This window comes from Globicephala melas, chromosome 1 (genome assembly GCF_963455315.2).
Source record: "Globicephala melas chromosome 1, mGloMel1.2, whole genome shotgun sequence".
Lineage (NCBI taxonomy): Eukaryota > Metazoa > Chordata > Mammalia > Artiodactyla > Delphinidae > Globicephala > Globicephala melas.
The window spans coordinates 9168854-9189948 of NC_083314.1; the positions used below are offsets into that span (position 1 = coordinate 9168854).

General features: G+C 39.6%; 2 protein-coding genes across 2 annotated transcripts in view; one reads left to right on the forward strand and one right to left on the reverse strand.

Annotated features, from left to right (window-relative positions):
- Positions 1-21095, forward strand: part of LOC115867756 (uncharacterized) — a 303449-nt gene that overhangs the window by 217335 nt on the left and 65019 nt on the right. The window lies entirely within an intron of this gene.
- Positions 3583-7788, reverse strand: RGS1 (regulator of G protein signaling 1). The gene is made up of 5 exons (XM_030884131.3): positions 7623-7788; positions 7177-7257; positions 6702-6763; positions 5154-5317; positions 3583-4393 (listed from the first exon to the last, which is right to left on the reverse strand). The coding sequence occupies exons 1-5, from the start codon at positions 7718-7720 to the stop codon at positions 4208-4210; spliced, it is 591 nt and encodes a 196-aa protein (XP_030739991.1). The 5' UTR covers positions 7721-7788; the 3' UTR covers positions 3583-4207.

Sequence of the window (21095 nt, forward strand, 5' to 3'; positions counted from 1 at the left end):
CCCCAATGTCCTCAGCCTCTTGTTTGTAGAAAAGCTTTAGCCTCCTAGGCCTTCCCTTAGTTCCAAAGAGCAAATTTAATCAGAGAAGTGAGAAAATACAGAAACAAAGGGAAACAGTCAAGCAAGATAAAATAATAGTAGTTTAGCTGTAAACTAAAGAGTCAAGGACCTTTAGTTCCTCCTCAAGGGCTATAGATAATACCCTGAGCCATATCCTTCAGTCGTTTTGCAGATACTGACACCCCCACCAGGTAGAAGAAGTTACGTGCCTGCTGACCACAAGCATATAGACCCAAGACTGGTTGGAACCAGAAGGTTGATGATGTTAACTCCCAATTACCTCACCATCAACCAATCAGAAGAATGTCCATGAGCGGATCAGATACCCTACAATCCTCACTCCTAACACTGACTTTAAAAACCCTTCCCTGAAAGCCACTGGGCAGTTTGGGTCTTTTGAGCCTCAGCTTCCTGTTCTCCTTGTTTGGCCCCATGTTGGGTGCCTTGTAGTAAACACTGTACTTTCCTTCACCACAAGCTGGTGTCATTAGATTGGCTTTGTTGTGCATTGGGCATGCGGATGCAAGTTTGGGTCAGTAACACTTTTAAGATACTGGTCTCAACAAAACAGATGGTGGTATTTCTGCAGTTGATGAGTATTTTTTTGGTTCTATAGATAGGGTTTTATGCAGTCTTGAGAAAATTCTACAATTCTGTGTATAATAGCAATTATTTATATCTATGGTAGTTTAAATCACCATTTACTCTATTTTCCCTTCACATATTTCAGAATTTCTTTTCTCAGTAATAAATCATCAAAGATTCCTCCTAATATAAAACAGCCTGTGTTTGCACACAGAATGAAAGAAACTTGAAATTTAGTTTATCCCACATGAGCTAAATGTGTAAATATGTACTTTTTATTAGACATCAGGAGGTCTAATTTCTACCTTCACGGATTCCTACTTTTCTACAATATACATATCATATTAGAAATAGTATAAAATACATCTGAGCAAAGTAAATTTATTTTTATTTTTTAAATGAATTAGTTTTAAATTATACATATTGTTGATTGCCACTGCTTTAGTATCACAATAGAACATAGCATATGAGTTGAGGATCTTAGATGGAGCAGTTGGACCAGATTTCTCTAAACAGTAGAGCTAATCATATTTCTGTAAATGATCTAATAAAACATCCACACCATAGTAAACAATGCCAATGAAAAGAAATTTATCTTTTCAAGTTTTTTGCAATATCTTGAATCTATGCAGCCATGGTGACAATTTTTTTTTTCATTTTGAAAATGAAGAGATGTCTTAGATGTTTGTTTTGACCATCTGTCCAAAACTTGGATGCCTTTTTTTTTTAATAGGTTTTATTTATTTATTTATTTATTGGCTGTGTTGGGTCTTTGTTGCTGCGCGCAGGCTTTCTCTAGTTGGGACGAGTGGGGGCTACTCTTCATTGCAGTGCACGGGCTTCTCATTGTGGTGGCTTCTCTTGTTAAGGAGCACAGGCTCTAGGCACGTGGGCTTCAGTAGTTGTGGCACATGGGCTCAGTAGTTGTGGCTCCCAGGCTCTAGAGCACAGGCTCAGTAGTTGTGGTGCACAGGCTTAATTGCTCCCCGGCATGTGGGATCTTCCTGGATCAGGGCTTGAGCCTGTGTCCCCTGTGTCAGCAGGTGGGTTCTTAATCACTGCGCCACCAGGGAAGCCCCTGCATGGCTTTTTAACATGGCATCTTATCAAGACAAAGGCCAGAAGCATTCATTTTATGACCAGTATGTGTGTTGGACAGTTGCACTTCTACTGCCTCCGAGTTTGAAGGGCCTAGACTATTTAATGTGACAGTGGTGCTAGAAATAGGAGCAGAGTGTCTTGTGTTTATATATGGACTTGGTTCCCCTCTGGTTTTTATTGAAAGTAACCACATAGCGGTGTAAGGTGTTAGAAAGCTTTTATAGGAGAGTAATTCTACCTGGGCCTTGAGGAATTGGTTGGACTTTGAAGACTGGAAGGAGGTAGGAAGAGGCATTTTAGAGAGATAGTAGATTAACCAAAGGGTAGTGAAGACCAGGACTCCTTCAAGAAAAGGCAGTTGATCCAGAGTGATGTCAAGGTCGGGAGGATGCCGAGAGGGGAGTAAGATGAATTATACCCTGCAGGTCTCACTGGGAGTGTTTTGAATTCCAGAAAGGAAATTTGAACTTCATGTTTTATGTCACGGGAAATGGCAGGACCAAATCTGTGTCTCAGAAGGTGATGTTTGTGGCTATTTAGAGGATGGATTGAAGATGGATTGAAGAGAAGAGGCTGGAAAGAAAGAAAACAAGTTGCATGAACGAGCAATCAATGAGAGACTACGCTAGCGCGGGGTTGGGGGGGCAGAAAAAGAGCAAGTGACATACCAACTGCACACATTAATTGTAGAAGGAGGATTGAGGGAGTTTGGTGATGGCATGAGTAAGGGAGAGAATGATGAGAATGATGATGGTGATTAAACTGGATTCCCTTCCTAAGCCTCTTACAATATTTTGCCCTGCTAAAGCATAGAATTAAGCTTATGGTAGAGACAATTTGGACTTTGTCCCATGGCAATTCAAGAATAGTACTTTTTAAACCTCTCTACGTATTGCCCCGTGTCATTGCTGTGTGCCTGATTATAGGCAAGCCTGTACTGAGAATATCCAGAGTATTACACTGTGGTGGCTGATTATTCAATTATATATGGGACACGGGAGCACGGGAAGATACAGCTCTATGGGCTATGCTGGAATGTGCGTCGTCCTCATTATCCTTTTGTAGACGATCCTCCAGAGCAGTCTTGTGTTCCTGCTTAGGTAATGCCTAGGACTGCTGAAGGCTTGAGGATTTAGGAAATGTCTTCTGGTCATTGGGGGGCAGTGTTGCACAGTAGAGGGCACACAAATTGTGTGGTGAGAAAATTTACGTGTAAATCCCTGGCAGTGGGACTGTCTCTTAACCCCAGGATTCCCAACCCTGCATAACGAGGGCATCTTCAGAATCGCCTGGAATTTACTCTTAAAATATAGATTCTCATACTCTATCCCTTGGGGATTCTGATTCAGTCAGTCTGGGATAGGGCCCCAAAATTGGTGTTTTGTTTTTTAACATTCTAGGTAGTTTTGATAGCTAAATTTGGGAAGTAGTGATTGCTATGAACATTAAATGAGAAAATACATCTGGCTTTTATAAACTTTAAATCACAATAAATTATTAGTTGTTAATTAGATGACTTCTTGAAATAAAATTTCTATCCCTCTTTAAAAGACTTCTTCAATTTCTCATCAGTTTGAAGCTTGACTATATGAGAGCATATTATATTTGTTTGATCTTTATACATCATGATAGCAGAGAGAAAACTAATGAATTCTGTCCAATACATACACGTAATACACAAAATATAAGATTAACTGGATGTTTTAGATGTTGAAGAGGTGATAGAAAGTAGAAGACCCTTGCTTAAATTTTTGTTAAATCTGAAAAATAAATGCCAGTTTTTAAAGATGGCAATGAAATGTAAACAGAAATTGCTTCTATGTTTTTAAGACAAAACTCACATTTATTATTGACACTGTGATAATTTAATTTACAAATATATTCTGACTTCCCAACTTTAAGGCAATAGCTTAAGTTAAATACATTGTTCTCCTCTTCATCTCTTTCAATCCCAAAACACTCCAACAAACCAACCAACACTGAAAAACTTTGTATCAATAACAGAAATGGTGATTTTGAAACACATACTTCTCAAATAGTCATCCAAGTAAAAGAGATTTCAGCAGCTCAATACAATCTCTGTATAACAATATGCAGCATAAATGTCAGTTGACCTTGAAGCTTATAGCATGTTTTCACCAGTTTCAAAACCCTTATTCACAGTTTCTGCGTAGCAAGCATTCCCGGCCTTCTCAGTTCTGAGGGATGTTCTAATACGTAGGTCCACTGTATTTTATGACAGTACCACAGTATCTCCTTCCTTCTACCATCGCTAAATTATCTTCTCACGCTTCTTCAGCCCTGAGCCTGGATAACTTTCATGTTAATCTGTCCTGAGTCATGGGTTCTTCCCCTGGATCTGTGAGTCATCCAAAAAGGCCAAGGTGTTCCCCCAGGGAGCCATCCTGGTACATTCCTTCTGTACTTGATATCATCTTTAATTCCCTCTAGCCGGCACTAGTCACTTTAGACTATTAGCCTGAAGGTCATTCAGAAGATTTAAGTATATATTTGATTTGAGGAACCTGGGATAGGAGTCCTTTTCCATAAGAGTATATATGGTTCTTTGGGCTTCATCGAAACACGTGGGTGTTGGTGCTTTAATCTTCTTGGCTGTAGATTCTCGAGTGTGAAAGTCAATATTGATCTAAAAAGAAATCCTCATCAGTTCATATGCACTTGCAATTTATTGCATATTTTATGATGTCACTGTTGTTTTTGAAGCATCTCAAGACAGTGGCTTTAAAACCTCATTTAAATCAGCTCAGATATCTCTTGAATGCCTATTCTAAGCATACCTTATCCTAGGTGTGGAAGAGTTAAAAAGAAGTAGCACAAAAAAAGCAGAAATATCTTTGCTCCAAGTTAGCTCATGATATCTTTGGGAGGTGCAAAAGAGGCAGACATTATTTTTTAAATATCTGTATAAGGTGATACGTGCATCGGGAAAAGTGATGTGCACATTTAAGGTTTACAGGAGGAGAGGACACTTTGTGCAGATGTTTGCTGCTTGAACCAGGAATATTTAACTGGAAGTGGGCATTACTACTAACTGGAAATATTTCTGCTGCTGCAATCCATGTATTGCACTAATCTCTACTTTATCCTAATCCAAAACGAGCTAGCTCATTAAGGACCCCCTGACATGCAGTTCTGGTCGGTATCACCAGTACTCCTTACCCCACCCCATCACATTAGCTTGTTTTACAAAATCAACCTTTCATCCAATCTTTTCACAAGTGTAGAAAATTAGATTATCATTGCACTGAACTATATGAATACACTTAAATATATAGCAGTGAAAATCATAATACTCAAAAAGGATTTCATCTTGCTAGTATGTTGAATCTTATTCTATATCTAAGTTTCTTTACATATAAACCGATGGTAATGAACTAAATACTCACTTGTTTGGCGGCATCTGACTGCACAAATGCTTTATAGATTTTCTCCGCTTTGCAATGCAAAAGATCAGACTCTGTTTTTTTATAGTCTTCACAAGCCAGCCAGAATTCAATATTCTCCTCACTGAACTCAGACTTTAGGAAATTCCCAAAGACGTCTTGACCAGCTAAAAAGAAAGGGTGAGGGGTGAGATAAATTAATTTATCACAGCCAATAAATGAATAACTGGAAGAAACTTACGAGAAAAGTACGGTGGCATATTCTCTGTGTACAAAGGGAAGAGGTGGATGCTGCTGAAATGGCTGTGTCACCGTTTGTAGAGGTGGGAAGGCCTTAGGGACCCCTTCGTTTATAGTCTGTCTGGGGTCAGACACGCTTGTCGCAGGTACACAGCTGCTTAGTGGTGGCTGAGAGACTGCTTCACTTCCATCTGCTATTACATTACAATTCTGCTCTGCAGGTTACAGAACAATCTCTTTTCTTACACTACCAGCTCAGCCAGAGTGCAGAGTATTTTAGGGAATCAAATATTGACAGGAGGCATGAACATCATGTTAATCATTAGCAAATATAATTTCTCTGTCCAACTCATATAAGTCAAAAGACATGAGGCCTGTATATTACCTATGTGCGCTGTACTGCTTGGATTTACTAGTGTTATTCAGGCTTTTCAATGGGCCATTTCTATAGCACTGTTTGGCTGAATCATAACCTAAGTCAGATAACAAGCAGACGAACCAGGTTGAACTACTTGATCCCCACGTGAGGCTCTGTAGGGTGTTGCGGGGGAGGGAGAAGGGGATCAGCTCACCCCGGATAGGGATAAGCTGCCCACCTATGCCCTTGAGCGAGGTCCTAATCCCAACAGGATCCCAATGCCCATGATGAGGGCTAAGACAAGCTGATCTCATTTCCCTTCTCTCATCAGAAACTCCCCGTGAGACTCTGTGTTTAAAAAGTCTTTTTATCATATCTGTTATAACGTGTCATGTTATATATAATGCAGTTTTATGCTGTGTGTCTCAACTGCCTTCAAGGCAGCAAGGCTCTGTGTCTTTACTCTTGAGTCCTTGGTGCTTCTAAAATGCCTGCACATAAATGCCTGGGCTGAATGAGTGACAACGCATGTATGAATGGAAAAAGTTATTAATTGACTGAGTGAATCCTACCCCTTACATCCAGTGGTACAAAAATACATCCTTTAGGTAGCTTTCAGAATAGCAGTTCACATGTTGAGATGTTTGGTTTACTTTTTAAAACTTTAAGCTTCAGAACCCCAGCATAATTTAAAATTTTGCTCCTATAATGATCCATGGAAATAGCTAGTTGCCTTGGCAAATTTTTCTAAAGGACAGTAGCAGAACTGAGTGCCGAGTCAACATTATGCCACGATGAGGCATAATACGCTGAAGCTGTCAGTGCTACAGAACAGCTAGAGTACAACTTTTCACACACCCTCCCATCCAGAATACTATATTTTAATGAAGCCATTCAATCTCTTAGCATACTGAGATAAACCCAGAAACATTCAGTAGTTCATCTATACTTACTCTGGTTGGCAAGAAGTTTTTCCAGAGATTCAGACCACTGCTTCACTTCATCAGCAGAGAGTCTACAGGGGACGACATTTACGTAAATTAGTTTTTTTGTGTGTGTAAGCGCAAATGAAATCAGAATGGCTGCTGCATTTTGATAACTTCACAAACTGAGACTCTACTTCTAATAAATTTTATTAAAATTTATCTATAAGAAAACAAAAATTTGCTTAGAATTACTATTGTTATGAAAATATCTGCCAGTAAAATGTGAAAAAATCCAAATGTACTCCAACAGTATAATAAGTAGCAAATATATGCATGCACATTTGTATTTAAATTACATTGGTACTAATGCAGCTTAATCTTATTAGTCTTGTTACTTAAAAAAAACGAAGTCCAGTATGTGTAGTATTACCGCCTTGCTAGAATACAGAGCTAAGGCACAGGCCGCTTATATAGTGATAGTTCCGTGTATTAGTGTACATACAGGTCCTTGGACTTGGAAGGTTTCATTCCAGATTCCAGGTGTGGGATCATAGATCTCAGGTATGCTTTCACATCCATTCCACTACAAAAGACACAAAAGTAAATATTCATATTTCTTCAGAAGAATACATTTTATTTGTAAAAAGAAAAGATCATGAAGCAAACTTCTCCAAGGAATAAGGCCATAATAAAAATAGCTGATACAACATATTGCTATATCAAGAGTGAGCCAATTTTTATGACCCAAAGTCTGGAAAAATTCCCACCTCATTTAATGCCCTGTCATGATTCATTTTTAAATACAACTGAATATACTTGTAACTCACAGCAGGTCATTGCCCTGATCTAGGTAAACTAAAGGCTCGTATTTTCTTCCATTCATTCATTTTCAATTGTTCTGCCATTAAGGATCATCTAAGTCAAAATTTGCACAGTTAATGAACTTACAAGGTCTTTGGCCTCCTTTTCTGCATCTTGTCGTCTAGAAGCGAATGATCAGTTCCTTTCAGTTCCTTTGGATTAGCAGAGAGGAACACGCCTGGCATTTTGTCTCTCCTTGGCGTGGAGATGGCCGCTGCTCACATGGTCCTCAGCAGGCAAGTATCTGCTAATCCACGCCTCTGCTGCTTTATATAGTGACGGCTAACAGGCCCTTGCTGTTCAAACGAGTCTGTTTATCAAGTGATGTTACCACAGACACTGGAAGTTCCCCCTTTCTTGGTGTGTTGTGACGTGTATCTTGAAAAAAACAAAAAGCACACAGTGATGTTTTGTGGTTGAAACTTAACCCAGTGAGACTAGGTCACTTGATTATATAGAAAGAAAGAAAATTAGACCTACAGAGGTGCACACACATATACCACATGTCTAAAGCCTCAGCAGGATCAGTCTTTGGTTCTAGGGGGTGCTTGTTTCTTCATAAAAACTGCATATTTCAATGAAATGTTTCATTTGGTGGGTTTATTGTATCACACAGACTAGAGATGGGTCCCCTCAGGACTTTGCATAGTCCTTGACTATAAAATTCATTTGATTACAGTATTTTAAAAAGGGTGTTATTTTTCTTTCAGAAAGCAATGTAAAATAAACAAATACTTTTTTTTTTCATTCGTGCAGTGCACACATCTGGTAGGAAGGAGAGTCATGAGAAGTTATCTTAACTTTTCCCTACTCCAAACCTCATCCCTTATTTCCATGGCAAGAAATTTTCATGTTACTGTTTTCCAGGGTGTGTGCTAAACACTCTACTGGTGATATACAAGATGATTTTAAGGGGTGCATGAGTTTTAATATTTATTAGAAATATAACTAATGTATCAAATTGGGTTTTTTTGTATATTACTGCTTAGGAAAGGAATAAAGTAAAATTAAAAACAAAACTATAAACACATAAAAGTATAGTTAACACAAAAATATGACATAATGTGTAAATACACTGATACAAAATAATTACACAGTATCAGGAGAAAAACTACTCATGGTAAAAATAAGAATATATTTGGCCAGGCCAGTAGTGTACTTCTTAGGTGATGATCTTCCAAATTTCGGTAGTATCTCTGGAGAGATATAGTCTAGCTTTAATTAAAATTAAGAATTAAAATAAAAACCCCAGGAAATAGATGACTAATCACTGATCAGGGTAGAGGGGCTAGTGCAATATAAGCTCGTACAGAGTTTGTATATAGAATGTGGTTTATTTATAGAGTGTCCAGTTTAATTTAAACCTCCGTTGGTTTTTACCTGAAAAGACAAAACAAATTTTACTCAGAGAAGCTTCTGAAGGTATTAGGTAAACCTAACAAAAGGGAATTTTCCTGTCTTAGTTCCATCTTCAGGATAAAAAGTATTTGAAGGAATCACATTTATATTTAAAAATGTACTTACTACACAGGCATGCACAAATATTATGCTGTATGTAGTAAGCGTCAGTTGATGTTTGAAAGATAATGTGATACATTTAGAAAGAGAACTAGTGAGATAAGTTGGCCACTTTGGAAGTTACCCAGACAAAAATGAAGGGGTTCAGAGACGGATGAATAAAGGCTTTTGTTTGTGTGTTTCTTGTGGTTCAGTCCATACTTACTTTTCAGTTAAAATCTTCAGCATTGCTCATGTTTATTTATTTAGTAACCTCTCATTCCTCTGGATAACTGTGGGTAAGTTATGTTAGGGAAAAATGATTTAAAGTTTATTTGTAAAGGCCACTATTATTACTATCCAGATATACTGATAATTTCCAAAGCATGTTTCAGCAACAGTAGTTCCTTTGGATGTTAATAAGTATGATAAGGACTATGACACCAGCAGCAGCAAAGGTTCTGGGGACACATAAGTTTGGGAAATGTTGGGTTAAAGTTGAATAATTGATCAATGCCGATCTTCTGAGAACCTTGACTATGTTAGTGCATGTTTGTCAGTCTCTAAAAAGAGGGTGGAATGTGCAGCAGTGTCTTAACATTTCTGAGAACTGAACTCTCAGTAAGTAGGGAAAATAGTTGGCAGAAATAATGTTCTCTTGACACCACGTTAGGAAGCTGTGGTCTGACAATGAAATAAATATTTGCCTCTTACATATTAATAATTCCTTAAACCTCCAACCTTTTGCTACCTCAATATAGACTTTCAAGCCCAAGCATTTGCAAGCAATTACGATTGTGTGCTTCAAAGCCCAAATGGAGAATTAAGCTCCTGCTAGAGGGGGTCCATCTGAAATTCACAGTGGCACAATAATGTAGCTGCTGTTTCAAGGGCTGCTTGGAAGCACCTGCAAAGCCTGTATGTACCAGAGCTGGGCAAATCTGGAGAAGCTGTAGCAGTAAGGTTGATGAGTCCATGGCAGGGCACTGAAGTTTCCTGTCAATCACACGGAGTGTCACTGTCTGGTTCCTTTTTGTGAAAATCATTAAGAAAAGACAAGTGATCAAATAGTATCTTTACTGAAGCAATGGCTTTGGTTGAAATTGTAGAGGACTTGACAAAAGCCAATAGAATAAATAGTGGCTCTTACAAACATAATCTGGTTTGTACATTTCTTCTGTGAAATTGTGTGTTTTTTTTAAATAAATTTATTTTATTTTTATTTATTTTTGGCTGCGTTGGGTCTTCGTTGCTGCGTGCGGTCTTACTCTAGTTGCGGTGAGTGGGGGCTACTCTCCGTTGCGGTGCGTGGGCTTCTCATTGCGGTGGCTTCTCTTGTTGAGGAGCATGGGCTCTGGGTGAGTGGGCTTCAGTAGTTGTGGCACGTGGGCTCAGTAGTTGCGGCACGTGGGCTCACTAGACGTGGCTCATGGGCTCTAGAGCGCAGGCTCAGTAGTTGTGGCGCACAGGACTTAGTTGCTCCGCGGCATGTGGGATCTTCCCGGACCAGGGCTCGAACCCGTGTCCCCTGCATTGGCAGGTGGATTCTTAACCACTGCGCCACCAGGGAAGCCCTGTGAAACTGTGTTTAAGTAACCAGATTGCAGTGCTAAGGAAAGGAATACTTCATATGGTCATGTTCTTTTTTAAAATATTAGTACTTTATTTTTAGAGCTCTACAGCAAAATGGAGCTGAAAGTGCAGAGTTCCCACATACTCCCTCCACCTCCACAGCCTTCCCTACCATCCGCATCTCGCATCAGTGTGGTATATTTGTTACACAATCAGTGATGGACCTACATTGACATGTCATTATTACCCAGAGTACTTCGTTTACATTGAAGTTCACTTTTGGTGTTGTACATTCTTTGGGTTTTGACAGATGTATAATGATATATATCTACGATTATAGTGTCATAAGAAGAGTTTCCCTGCATTAAAAATTCCAGTGTTACAATTTAAAATGTCTAGAAGATTGGTTTAATAAAACATTTCAGATTATGGCTATCAACTTCAATGGGGGTAAATTTTAATCTTTGCTGAGTTGATTTTACATTTAGTTTCCACTCACTCCAACTGCCTGAATCCTTGTGGGGAGTTCTTTGCTGAATGACTTTTTCAGTCTTGATATTGATTAAACTGATGTTGGGCCTTTATAATATTGCTGACATTTTATTGTGGACGTTAGGAATTATGGGGAAAAGTATGAGATTGTATTTTAAAAGTAGAAATATATGTGGTAAGACTCGGTGACATGAACAGAAATTTTGATCCATTGAAACAAAATATCTTGACTTAACAAACTTTAATTGTGGTCCTACAATGTATCAGACCTAAGTACTGCAAATAGAAAGATGAATGAATGTCCAGAGAGGGTCACAGTATAGTTGGGCAGAGAGATACTTAAGCAAGTCATCAGGGTGAAAAGTGCCATCAGAGGGGAATGAACTGAGGAGGGAATAGCTCTGAAAGTGTGGGACAGAAGGAAAGTGTTGTTAATAGAGAGCCCAGAAATAAACCCACATACCTAGGTCAGTCAATCTTCTATAAAGGAGGCAAGACTATATAATGGAGAAAAGACGGTGTCTTTGGCAAGCGGTGCTGGGAAAGCTGTACGGCGCATGTAAATCAATGAAGTTAGAACACACCCTCACACCCTACACAAAAATAAACTCAAAAAGGCTTAAAGACTTAAATATAAGACAGGACACCATGAAACTCCTAGAAGAGAACATAGGCAAAAAACTCTCTGACATAAATCATAGCAATACTTTCTAAGGTCAGTCTCCCAAGGCAAAAGAAATGAAAGCAAAAATAAACAATTGAGACCTCATCAAACTTATAAGCTTTTGCACAGCAAAGGAAACCATAAACAACATGAAAAGACAGCCTATGAACTGGGAGAAAATATTTGCAAATCATGCAACTGACAAAGGCTTAATTTCAAAAATATAGGGACTTCCTTGGTGGCACAGTGGTTAAGAAACCACCTGCTAATGCAGGGGACATGGGTTTGAGCCCTGGTCTGGGAAGATGCCACATGCCACAGCAACTAATCCCACATGCCACAACTACCAAGCCTGTGCTCTAGAGCCCGTGAGCCACAACTACTGAGCCCATGTGCCACAACTACTGAAGCCCACGCGCCTAGAGCCCATGCTCCACAACAAGAGAAGCCACCGCAATGAGAAGCCTGCGCACCGCAACGAAGAGTAGCCCCCGCTCGCCGCAACTAGAGAAAGCCCACGTGCAGCAACGAAGACCCAACACAGTCAAAAAATAATAATAAATCAATTAATTAATTTCAAAAAATATATACAAATAGCTCATCAATTCAATATCAAAAAACCCAAACAACTCAATCAAAAAATGGGCAGAAGACTTAACTAGATATTTTTCCAAAGAAGACATACACATGGCCAACAGGAGTGTGAAAAGATGCTCAATATCACTAATCATTAGAGAAATGCAAATCAAAACTACAATGAGGCATTACCTCACACCAATCAGAATGGCCATCATTAAAAAGTCTATAAACAATAAATGCTGGAGAGGGTGTGGAGAAAAGGGAACCCTCTTGCACTGTTGGTGGGAATGTAAATTGGTGCGGCCACTATGGAGAACAGTATGGAGGTTCCTCAAAAAACTAAAAATAGAGTTAACCGCATGATCCAGCAATCCCGCTCCTGGGCATATATCCAGAAATGACAGAAACTCCATTCAAAAAGACACATGCACCCCAATGTTCATAGCAGCACTATTTACAATAGCCAAGACATGGAAGCAACCTAAGTGTCCATTGACAGATGAATGGATAAAGAAGATGTGGCACATATATACAATGGAATATCACTCAGCCATAAAAAGCGAAATATTACCATTTGCAGCAACATTATTGGACCTAGAGATTATCATACTAAATGAAGTATATTGGACCTAGAGATTATCATATTAAATGAATTAAGTCAGACAGAGAAAGACAAATACCATATTAAATATATCACATGTGGGATCTAAAAATAGTACAAATGAACTTATTTACAGAACAGAAACAGACTCACAGACATAGAAAACTAACTTATGGTTACCAAAGGGGAAAGGGGGTGGAGGGATAAATTAAGAGTATAGGATTAACAGATACCCACTATCATGTATAAAATAGATAAACAACAAGGATTTACTGTAGAGCACAGAGAACTATATTCAATATCTTGTAATAGTCTATAATGAAAAGAATGGAAATAAAAGAATATATGTGTGTGTATGTGTATACATATACACACACATACATAACCGAAACTCTTTGCTGTACACCTGAAATTAGCACAATATTGTGAATCAATTACACTTCAAGTAAATTTAAAAAAGCGCTGTTGCCATTTACTACAAAATCAACATGAACTATTCTGCCTGTTTCTGCATTCAAGATCAACACCTCTTGGAGAGTACAAAAAACTGCAGTGGAGAAACTGGTCTCCAGCAAGTAGACACCTCTTACATGCATGAAGACCACGGAAGAATGGATCTGAAGATGCAAAGCTTTGCAGAGTTTAAAAGAGGCTCTGAAAGACTTTGCTGAATTAGCATAATCTCTCACTGGTTAAGGAAGTAAGACAAAGGGTCACTACCTGGGTCTGTTTTGGCTCCTTCACTCTCCAGGCTTGTGGGTAGGGCTACTGACAGTGTTACAGCTACATTTCATAGAGTTTATTTGAAAAGCTTCAACAAATGTGAATTTGGAAGGATTTTTCTCTGTATCCAGGTAAAACGTTGGTGGGGACATTGATACCTACGTTATATCATTTGTGAATAAAAGGATTAAACATTTTAGACTTGTTTCCAATTTTATTTTCTAAATGAAGAAATCAACTGATAGGTTTTAGTAAGAGAAGATCTTTGCAACTTGGGGAAATTCAGTGATCTTCAGTAATTGCAAACTGAGCAAGATAAGAATCTAGTTTCTTTTTCTCACCCTGTTCTAATCTACTTATAGTAAACACCGAACACCTCCTTTCTATAATTTAAGAGGTTATAAGAAAATTGAATGTGGGACCTTCAGTGAACTGGGCTCATGTGATTCTGTAAGCTTCACTCACCCTAGATCTTATCTTACCAATAACATTCTCATTAATAGGCCCATCTTTCCAGTTATTCTTGATGAATGTTATCTCTGATATACTTCCTGCATATTGGATTCATTTTCATTTCTTTTCACCCCACGATTTATAATCATTTCAACAAGGGAGGGTAGTCATTGTCAGACTCTGTTTGATTAAGCTTTGCAAGTAAAATTGGGCAAGTACTAAAGCAAGTGTCTTATTCACAAGTTCAGATAAATGGAAACTGTGCTATAAGAACATCGATACATTATTTGCGGTTAGACTGGAACGTTCTGTTACATGACACAGGACATAAATGCAAAAGCGAAGATGCTCAAAGTCAGCCTGGAGAGGCCATTTGTAAAGGAAGTTTTTCAAATTTCTAATATGATTCCAGTGATTTGCCTTTGCCTTTACTACACATTAAAATGGTTAAAATAGTGATTTATATCCTTTGTTTTTCTCCATTAACTACGTGATTTTCCTAAAAGAATCTATCTTGCCTGACATGTTCTGTCCTTTCCAAAGCCATGTCACTCATTTCTTGTGACTATCCTAACTGCATTTTTTCCATGTCTTTTCTAATGTTTTGCTTTTGTGTTTATTTACATTTTTTTTTACCATGTATGGAGGTCAGACCCACTGGACATTTATTTCATCATAAATGTCATACACTCAAAATAAGTCATAATCTTCCTTCTTAGGTGAATAGCTTTAAGTCAGTGGTGACCACTCTAGCGTGATTCTACTACTTTTGTGGGTCAAGTGGTCTGTGGTCCTCCCCAGTTTCCTGTGCCTGTACTTTTCAAGTAAGCTTGATTCATTATCCCATTTTTCCTTTTTTTAAAAAAAAATTAACCGAAAGCTTTTGTGCCCGTTAAATCCTAGTGAAGTGCTAATCTTGCTGCATTTCAAAGGGCTGTGGGTTCAATACCAAGCTCTAATTTTGGCCTGATTTGTGAGGTTGATTGTATCAGCTCACTTTTTGCCAGTTTCCTCTGTGTAGAAGTCAAAGGGGATCCTTAAGCAGCTTGTTGCTATGACAGTGGCGTAGGGAGATTTTTCTCCCTTTGAGATTCTACAATGATCAAGATTAGACACAGAAAAATTAGGATTTAGTTGGAATTTGTTATAGGTAGTATGTTTTCCACTTTTATTTCCAGGTTAGAGCTCTTTGCCTAGAGTTCTTCTTAAAACACAGTGAATTTGGCAACCCAACTGCTCCAAAGGCAGGGCTCCTGGCATTCACTGGGCCAGTCTTCCACACTGTTCCTTTCTCTATCAATATTTATTTGTCATGGGCCTCCATTGCTTTTAGGTAGTGTATTTTTGCAAACTAATATATTAGACAAATGTACAAATGTTCAGATGTTAATGATGTGGAAATATCACAGACTATTTCTGCCAACCCCAATCTAATTTTCTCGCCATCTGCTTTTTAGAGATACTCATAGCTGGAAATACTGATCATTCCCAATTTCAGACCTTATCCATCTCCGGTTTCTAAGCCAACCCATGATGAGGCTGGAAAGCACTAAGTTATTTCCGTTTGAATTAGGGGTGGTGGAAAGCTTCTGTTGTGGAGTCTGTTGTTAAGATGGGATTTTCATGATTGCAAGTGTCAGGAACCCCATTTTGACTATTCAATAGCTCAGGCAAACAGGAAGACACTTGAAGTATCCTGAGAGTACCTCGGGTAATAAAAGGAAACGCTGAACAAACTAACCCTTTGAAGGTCAGCTAAGCTTAAGCTAGGCCTCAGAACGTTTGTAAATTATGAATTTGCTCTAGAACAGGAATACCTACAGATTGAGAAAACATGGCTGCCACCAACTGGGAAAGTTATATTCAAAAATTCCAAAGGTAGCCGACTCCTAAAGTGTAAATAGCCCCTCTTGTAGTCTCTTCCTATCTCTGTTTTCTTCTCCTATGTATTTTGTTTTGTTTTCAGTTGGATTTATAGAAGCAGAAAACCAGGACAGTATATTTGGTGGGAACTCAAAGTTAGAACAAGCACATAATCTTATTTTATCGTTTGTCTCAGATGATACGGAAGATCAGGCTTCATAAACTTACAAACTGCTCTACACTTCTGTTATTTTCTTTGGGAAAATCAGGTAATTTTGACTGTGAGAAATTTTTGTCTTTTTTTTTTTTTACCATTGTGAGGTTTTAAATTCTACCTCGTCTTGATTTGGTGTCTTCTTTGTGACTCTCTGGCTTTTTCCCCTTGTGATTCTGTTTTGCCCAGGCTCTCAGTTGAGACAGGGAGATCTTAACATACGGAAGACAGTGCACAGAACTATTAAAGCAGCCTGACTTGTGTGGGAGTTTGTTCTATTCTCCTAGCCTGGGGTTTCTTTTCTCACATTTTGTTTGAGCAAGGTATATTTGCCTCCCCACATGAAAGGGTGAGGGGGCAATGCAGGCAAAGTGAGGTGACGAGTACAGCTTACACTGAATTACAGCAGGAGGGTGGCCATGTGCAAGAAGGCAGGGAAGCTGGGTCAGAATGGGACAAGGATTCAAATGTCCCAGTGGGGCTGGCGGTGTCCATGATGATCTCTGGAACTGATCTGTCCCTCTCCTGACTGCACTGTTCACCATGGGACAGCAGTTGATTCCTGAGGAAATTGAAACCTCTTTACAGCATGGTGGATGCATCATAAATTATATGAGCCTGTCCAATTCTAGAAGCCACTTTCTTTAAAACAACTGTCTTATAGATGGTTACATTTATAATTCATCCTTTACATCTTTCAATGAATCCTTACGTTGCATAGACAATGAAACGCTTCTGAGAATATCTAAAAGTGAGATTTTCCCCCTTTGTACAGAATTCTCTCTGATTTGGGACAGTTTCAAAGACAGTGGAGTAATGCCAGGAATACCAGGGAGAATGTCTCCCTTTCCCTTCTCTTTTTATGAGCAGAGTTGTTTACACAGTATATCACTTCAGAACTAACGATGAAAGAGGTTTGCAATGTTGAGGTTGTTTTGTTTTGTTTTGTTTCCTGGAAGAAACCACACCCAAGTATCAAATCAAACCTCTGTCAGTCCACTGGTAGAAGGTCTGGGCAGCTGAGGGTGTCTCTAAAACCAGAGGGGCATTTGACTGCAGAGCTGCTGGAAGATGAGGATACTGTTACAGGTGTCTGTGATCTCATAGAAAACATAAAGTACCTGTGATTACATCAAACTAAAGTCTATTTTAACCACAGCCCAACCCAGTGGCAGTAATTGATATTAGCCAACGATTAACCTGTACCAAATATTACATAGCAAGCAGGCCATTATCCACATTTGTTTATTCTTTCGCAAAAACACTGTTCAGTCCCCCTTTCCTAATTTGCTTTTTTGTCCTAAAACCCTTGTATTTTTGTACCCAAACACTCTTTCCTTCCCTTTTCTCCCCTCCCTTCCCCTCTTTATTTTCCCTAATTTCATTGGCTTCCGAATGTGCAGATGGACTATGGCTACCTGGTTTCACTGTGAAACCTTGACCTTTATTCACCTTCTTTGTGAAATTAGAAGAAAGAACAGAGCAAGTCATCGGTTAGTTGAAAGCTGAGGGTTTCTGAGGGCTCTGTCTCCCAAGCTCCAATAGAATCTATAGTCTTTCAGTCATATAATCCACAAGCAACGCAAATTTCTTCTAAACCAACTTTTTTTTTTTACATGATTATAGCGTGTTTTGCTCAAATGTCCAGAACAATGCCTGACACATATGAGGTACCAAAAAAAGCTCGTTGAATAAGGGGTCAAGAGCTGAGGCTTACACTAATTTCTTCAACTATTCAACAAAGATTTATTGAGTGCTTAGTGCATACTAGTTGCTCTGGTAAGTATTAGGGAATCTAGGGGCAAATCTTATTCTGGAGAGAGACATATAAATGAGAAACTTCAAAACTTTTGTACAATGTAGGGTTAAGCACAGGATATTCTGGGGACGGATGTAAAGTGTCACCTAACCCAGTATCAGCAGGGTCATGAAACATGTATTCATTCAACAGATAATACTTAGTACGTGCCGGTTACTGTTCCAGGCACGTTGAAAGAGGCCAGACTCAACTGGCATAGGTCTTTGTCCTTTGCCCCTGCCCTTTCTGTCATCTGCCAGCTGCAATCTTGCCACCATGAGCTTTCAAAGGATGAAAGCCAGAGGCTCAGGATGGCAGAGCAGAAATACAGAGGGGCCTGGGGCTCCGATGCAGCCACAGAGCAACAGCGGCAGCCTGGTCAGCAGCCCCTACGGATCTCTTGTACAAGAGAAGAAAATGACCAAACTCGGTTGTCTCACCACGTTATGTTACTCTTTCTGTTCTTATTGTTTTAAAATATATAGTCTGTGTGATTTTTTGCTATTGCTGTTTTAGTTTGTTTTTGTATTCCTCCTGATTAGTTTGAAGGTTTGTTTTTTTGTTCCAGTGGTTATCTTTATGACTTTATGCACTTTAACCTTTACGGCTTTAAATGGGGTCTGTTACTGACTGTGAATTATCATCCCATTAGTATACTCTGCTTTCCCTAATTCTCTCCTTTCCCTTCACAATACAGCATTGTTAGATGATGTTTTCTCAGCTTCTCTTGTAATACTTGCAAATAGTTCTGCCAGTATAACTTATCTTTGAGTTATCATTTGCCACACAGGAGTGAAAGAGAAGAAAATCAGCTTATCTCCCATTACCTCCGCCCTTCTTTCCCTTGCCAGCTTTTGCTAGTTGGAGCATCAGTCCCTGGGTGATTGGGACATGAGGGAAGGGTAAAAGGTTATGGGCTCCCACCTTTCTGGAGGGAGTTCATGCTCCAGAGAGAGATGAAGCAGTGAAAACCATTTTGTCTCATTGCTTTCAGCAACAGTCGTGCACTGTAGGCTTCTTTTCACAAAGCCATATGGGCAGCTTCACACAGCGGAGTGCTGGAGATGTCATTCAGCTTTTCAAGACCAGGTGCCCAACCCCTGTGCAGCAAAAGCACAAAGCAGGTGTCCTATGTGGAAAACCTGTGTGCTGGGGACTCCTTTACATTCTAATCCATTATGTCAGCCCACGTGGAAGCACTGCTAATATCTTCTCCACTCCTGGGTTTTCTCTGCCTGGTCCAAAACCCTCTGTTCCGCCTGGGCCTGGCTGTGGCAAAGAAGATGGCTGGTGATCTCAGCCCACCTATGAAGGGCTCTTCCCTTGCTGAATTTTCATTCATCTGGTCCTCTTTGCTTCTATAATCATCTGTTATCTTTAAAAATATGACGGGCAATGACCTGGCGGTCCAGTGGTTAGGACTCCGCACTTCTGCTGCAGGGGGCCCAGGTTCGATCCCTGGTTGGGGAACTAAGATCCTGCAAGCCTCGCGGTGTGGCTAAAATAAAAATATGATGTGTTTTTGAAATTACTATCTTGAAAAGATATCTGCACCCCCATGTTCATAGTAGCATTGTTTACAATAGCCAAGACACAGGAACAACCTAAGTGTCCGTTGATGGATGACTAGATGAAGAAAATGTTATCTATCTATTGGTAGATAATGGAATATCATTCAGCCATGAAAAAGAAGATCCTGCCGTTTGCGACAACATGCGTGAAACTTGAAGACATTATGCTGAATGAAATAAGTCAAACAGAGAAAGACAACACTGTATGATCTCACTTATAAATGGAATCTAAAAAAAACACAACTCATAGATACGGAGGACAGGTTGGTGGTTGCCAGAGGTGGGGGGAGGGTGGGGTGTGGAGGAAATGGGTGAAGGAGGTCAAAGGTACAAACTCCCAGTCACGAGATAAATAAGTCCTTGGTATGTAAGGTACAGCATGGTGACTATAGTTAACAGTACTGTATTGTATATTTGAAAGTCGCTAAGAGAGTAAACCATAAAAGTTCTCATCACAAGAAAAAATTATATAACTGTGTGAGGTGATGGATGTTGACTAAGCTTGTTGTGGTGACCATTTTGCAATATATGCATGTATTGAATCACTATGTTGCACACCTACGACTAATTCAGTCTTACATGTCAGTTATATTTCAGTAAACCTCAGGGTGGGGAGAAACTAAACATTTAAATAGTAAAACTTTTAAGAAGTCCTTACTGAAAAAAATGGTGTTTTTGGTATTTTTCTTTTTGTATTTTCCTAGTTGTTGCATCAGGAGCCGTGTCCTACCACTCCCCGTTATACTCTACAGAAACAGCATTCTGAACCCTTAAAGATTTAGTGAAATTCATACTGGGATTCCCAGCTGAATTGGCCTTTGTCTGGAGCCTCAGGAAGAAGCACTGCTGCCTCACAGCTTTGCGAGGCCAGAGCACTTCTCCTATCATGTTATTTCAAAAGAGCTCACTGCTCACTGCTATCATACCACTTTCAGTTTCTTTAAAAATGTGAAAAAAACAGCTTGTCAAGATTAACTAGAACATGTGCAAAAAAAGGAGGCAAGCAAAGATTATAGGAAGGTCAATGGAGCATCGCACCGAGCTTACTGTTCTGTCCGCACGCTCAGGACACAAGTCTGTGTGTCTGGTTATCGCAGCTCACTTTTACTTATACGCCTCCCCATCCCAGCCCCAGCTCCCGAGGACATAGGTGCTATTGAGCAGTCTGATTAGGAAAAGTGTATCATTTAATCTTCAAAGCAATTCATGCAGTCTATATAATTATCAATACTTCCATTTTAGATAAGGAGATGGAGGCCCAGGGGGATTAAATAACATGCCCACTGTCACCCAGCTGAGCCATGTAGTTAAGACCATGAGAAGGAAGAGACTCCCTCCCCACCCCCTGCGCAGGCCCTGCCTGTTCCTGTCCTCCGAGCCAAGGACCAGCTGGCTCTTGAGAACCGATCTTGCTTCACACTGCTGGTGGTCTGTTTACTGGTGTCCGCTCCCAGCCCTCACTCCATCCCCCAGATCTCTGGAGGCCTGGCGGTGCCCTCCTCCTGCAGGCCTTCACGTACTGGGGAAAACCTC

Excerpts from the sequence above, each read along its gene's own strand:
- RGS1 (XM_030884131.3), bottom strand. The coding sequence starts at position 7,720 with ATGCCAGGCGTGTTCCTCTCTGCTAATCCAAAGGAACTGAAAGGAACT. Across the intron at positions 7,258-7,622 it reads AAAAGGAGGCCAAAGACCTT|TGGAATGGATGTGAAAGCAT; the intron begins GTAAGTTCATTA and ends TGTCTTTTGTAG. Across the intron at positions 6,764-7,176 it reads CCTTCCAAGTCCAAGGACCT|ACTCTCTGCTGATGAAGTGA; the intron begins GTATGTACACTA and ends CGTCCCCTGTAG.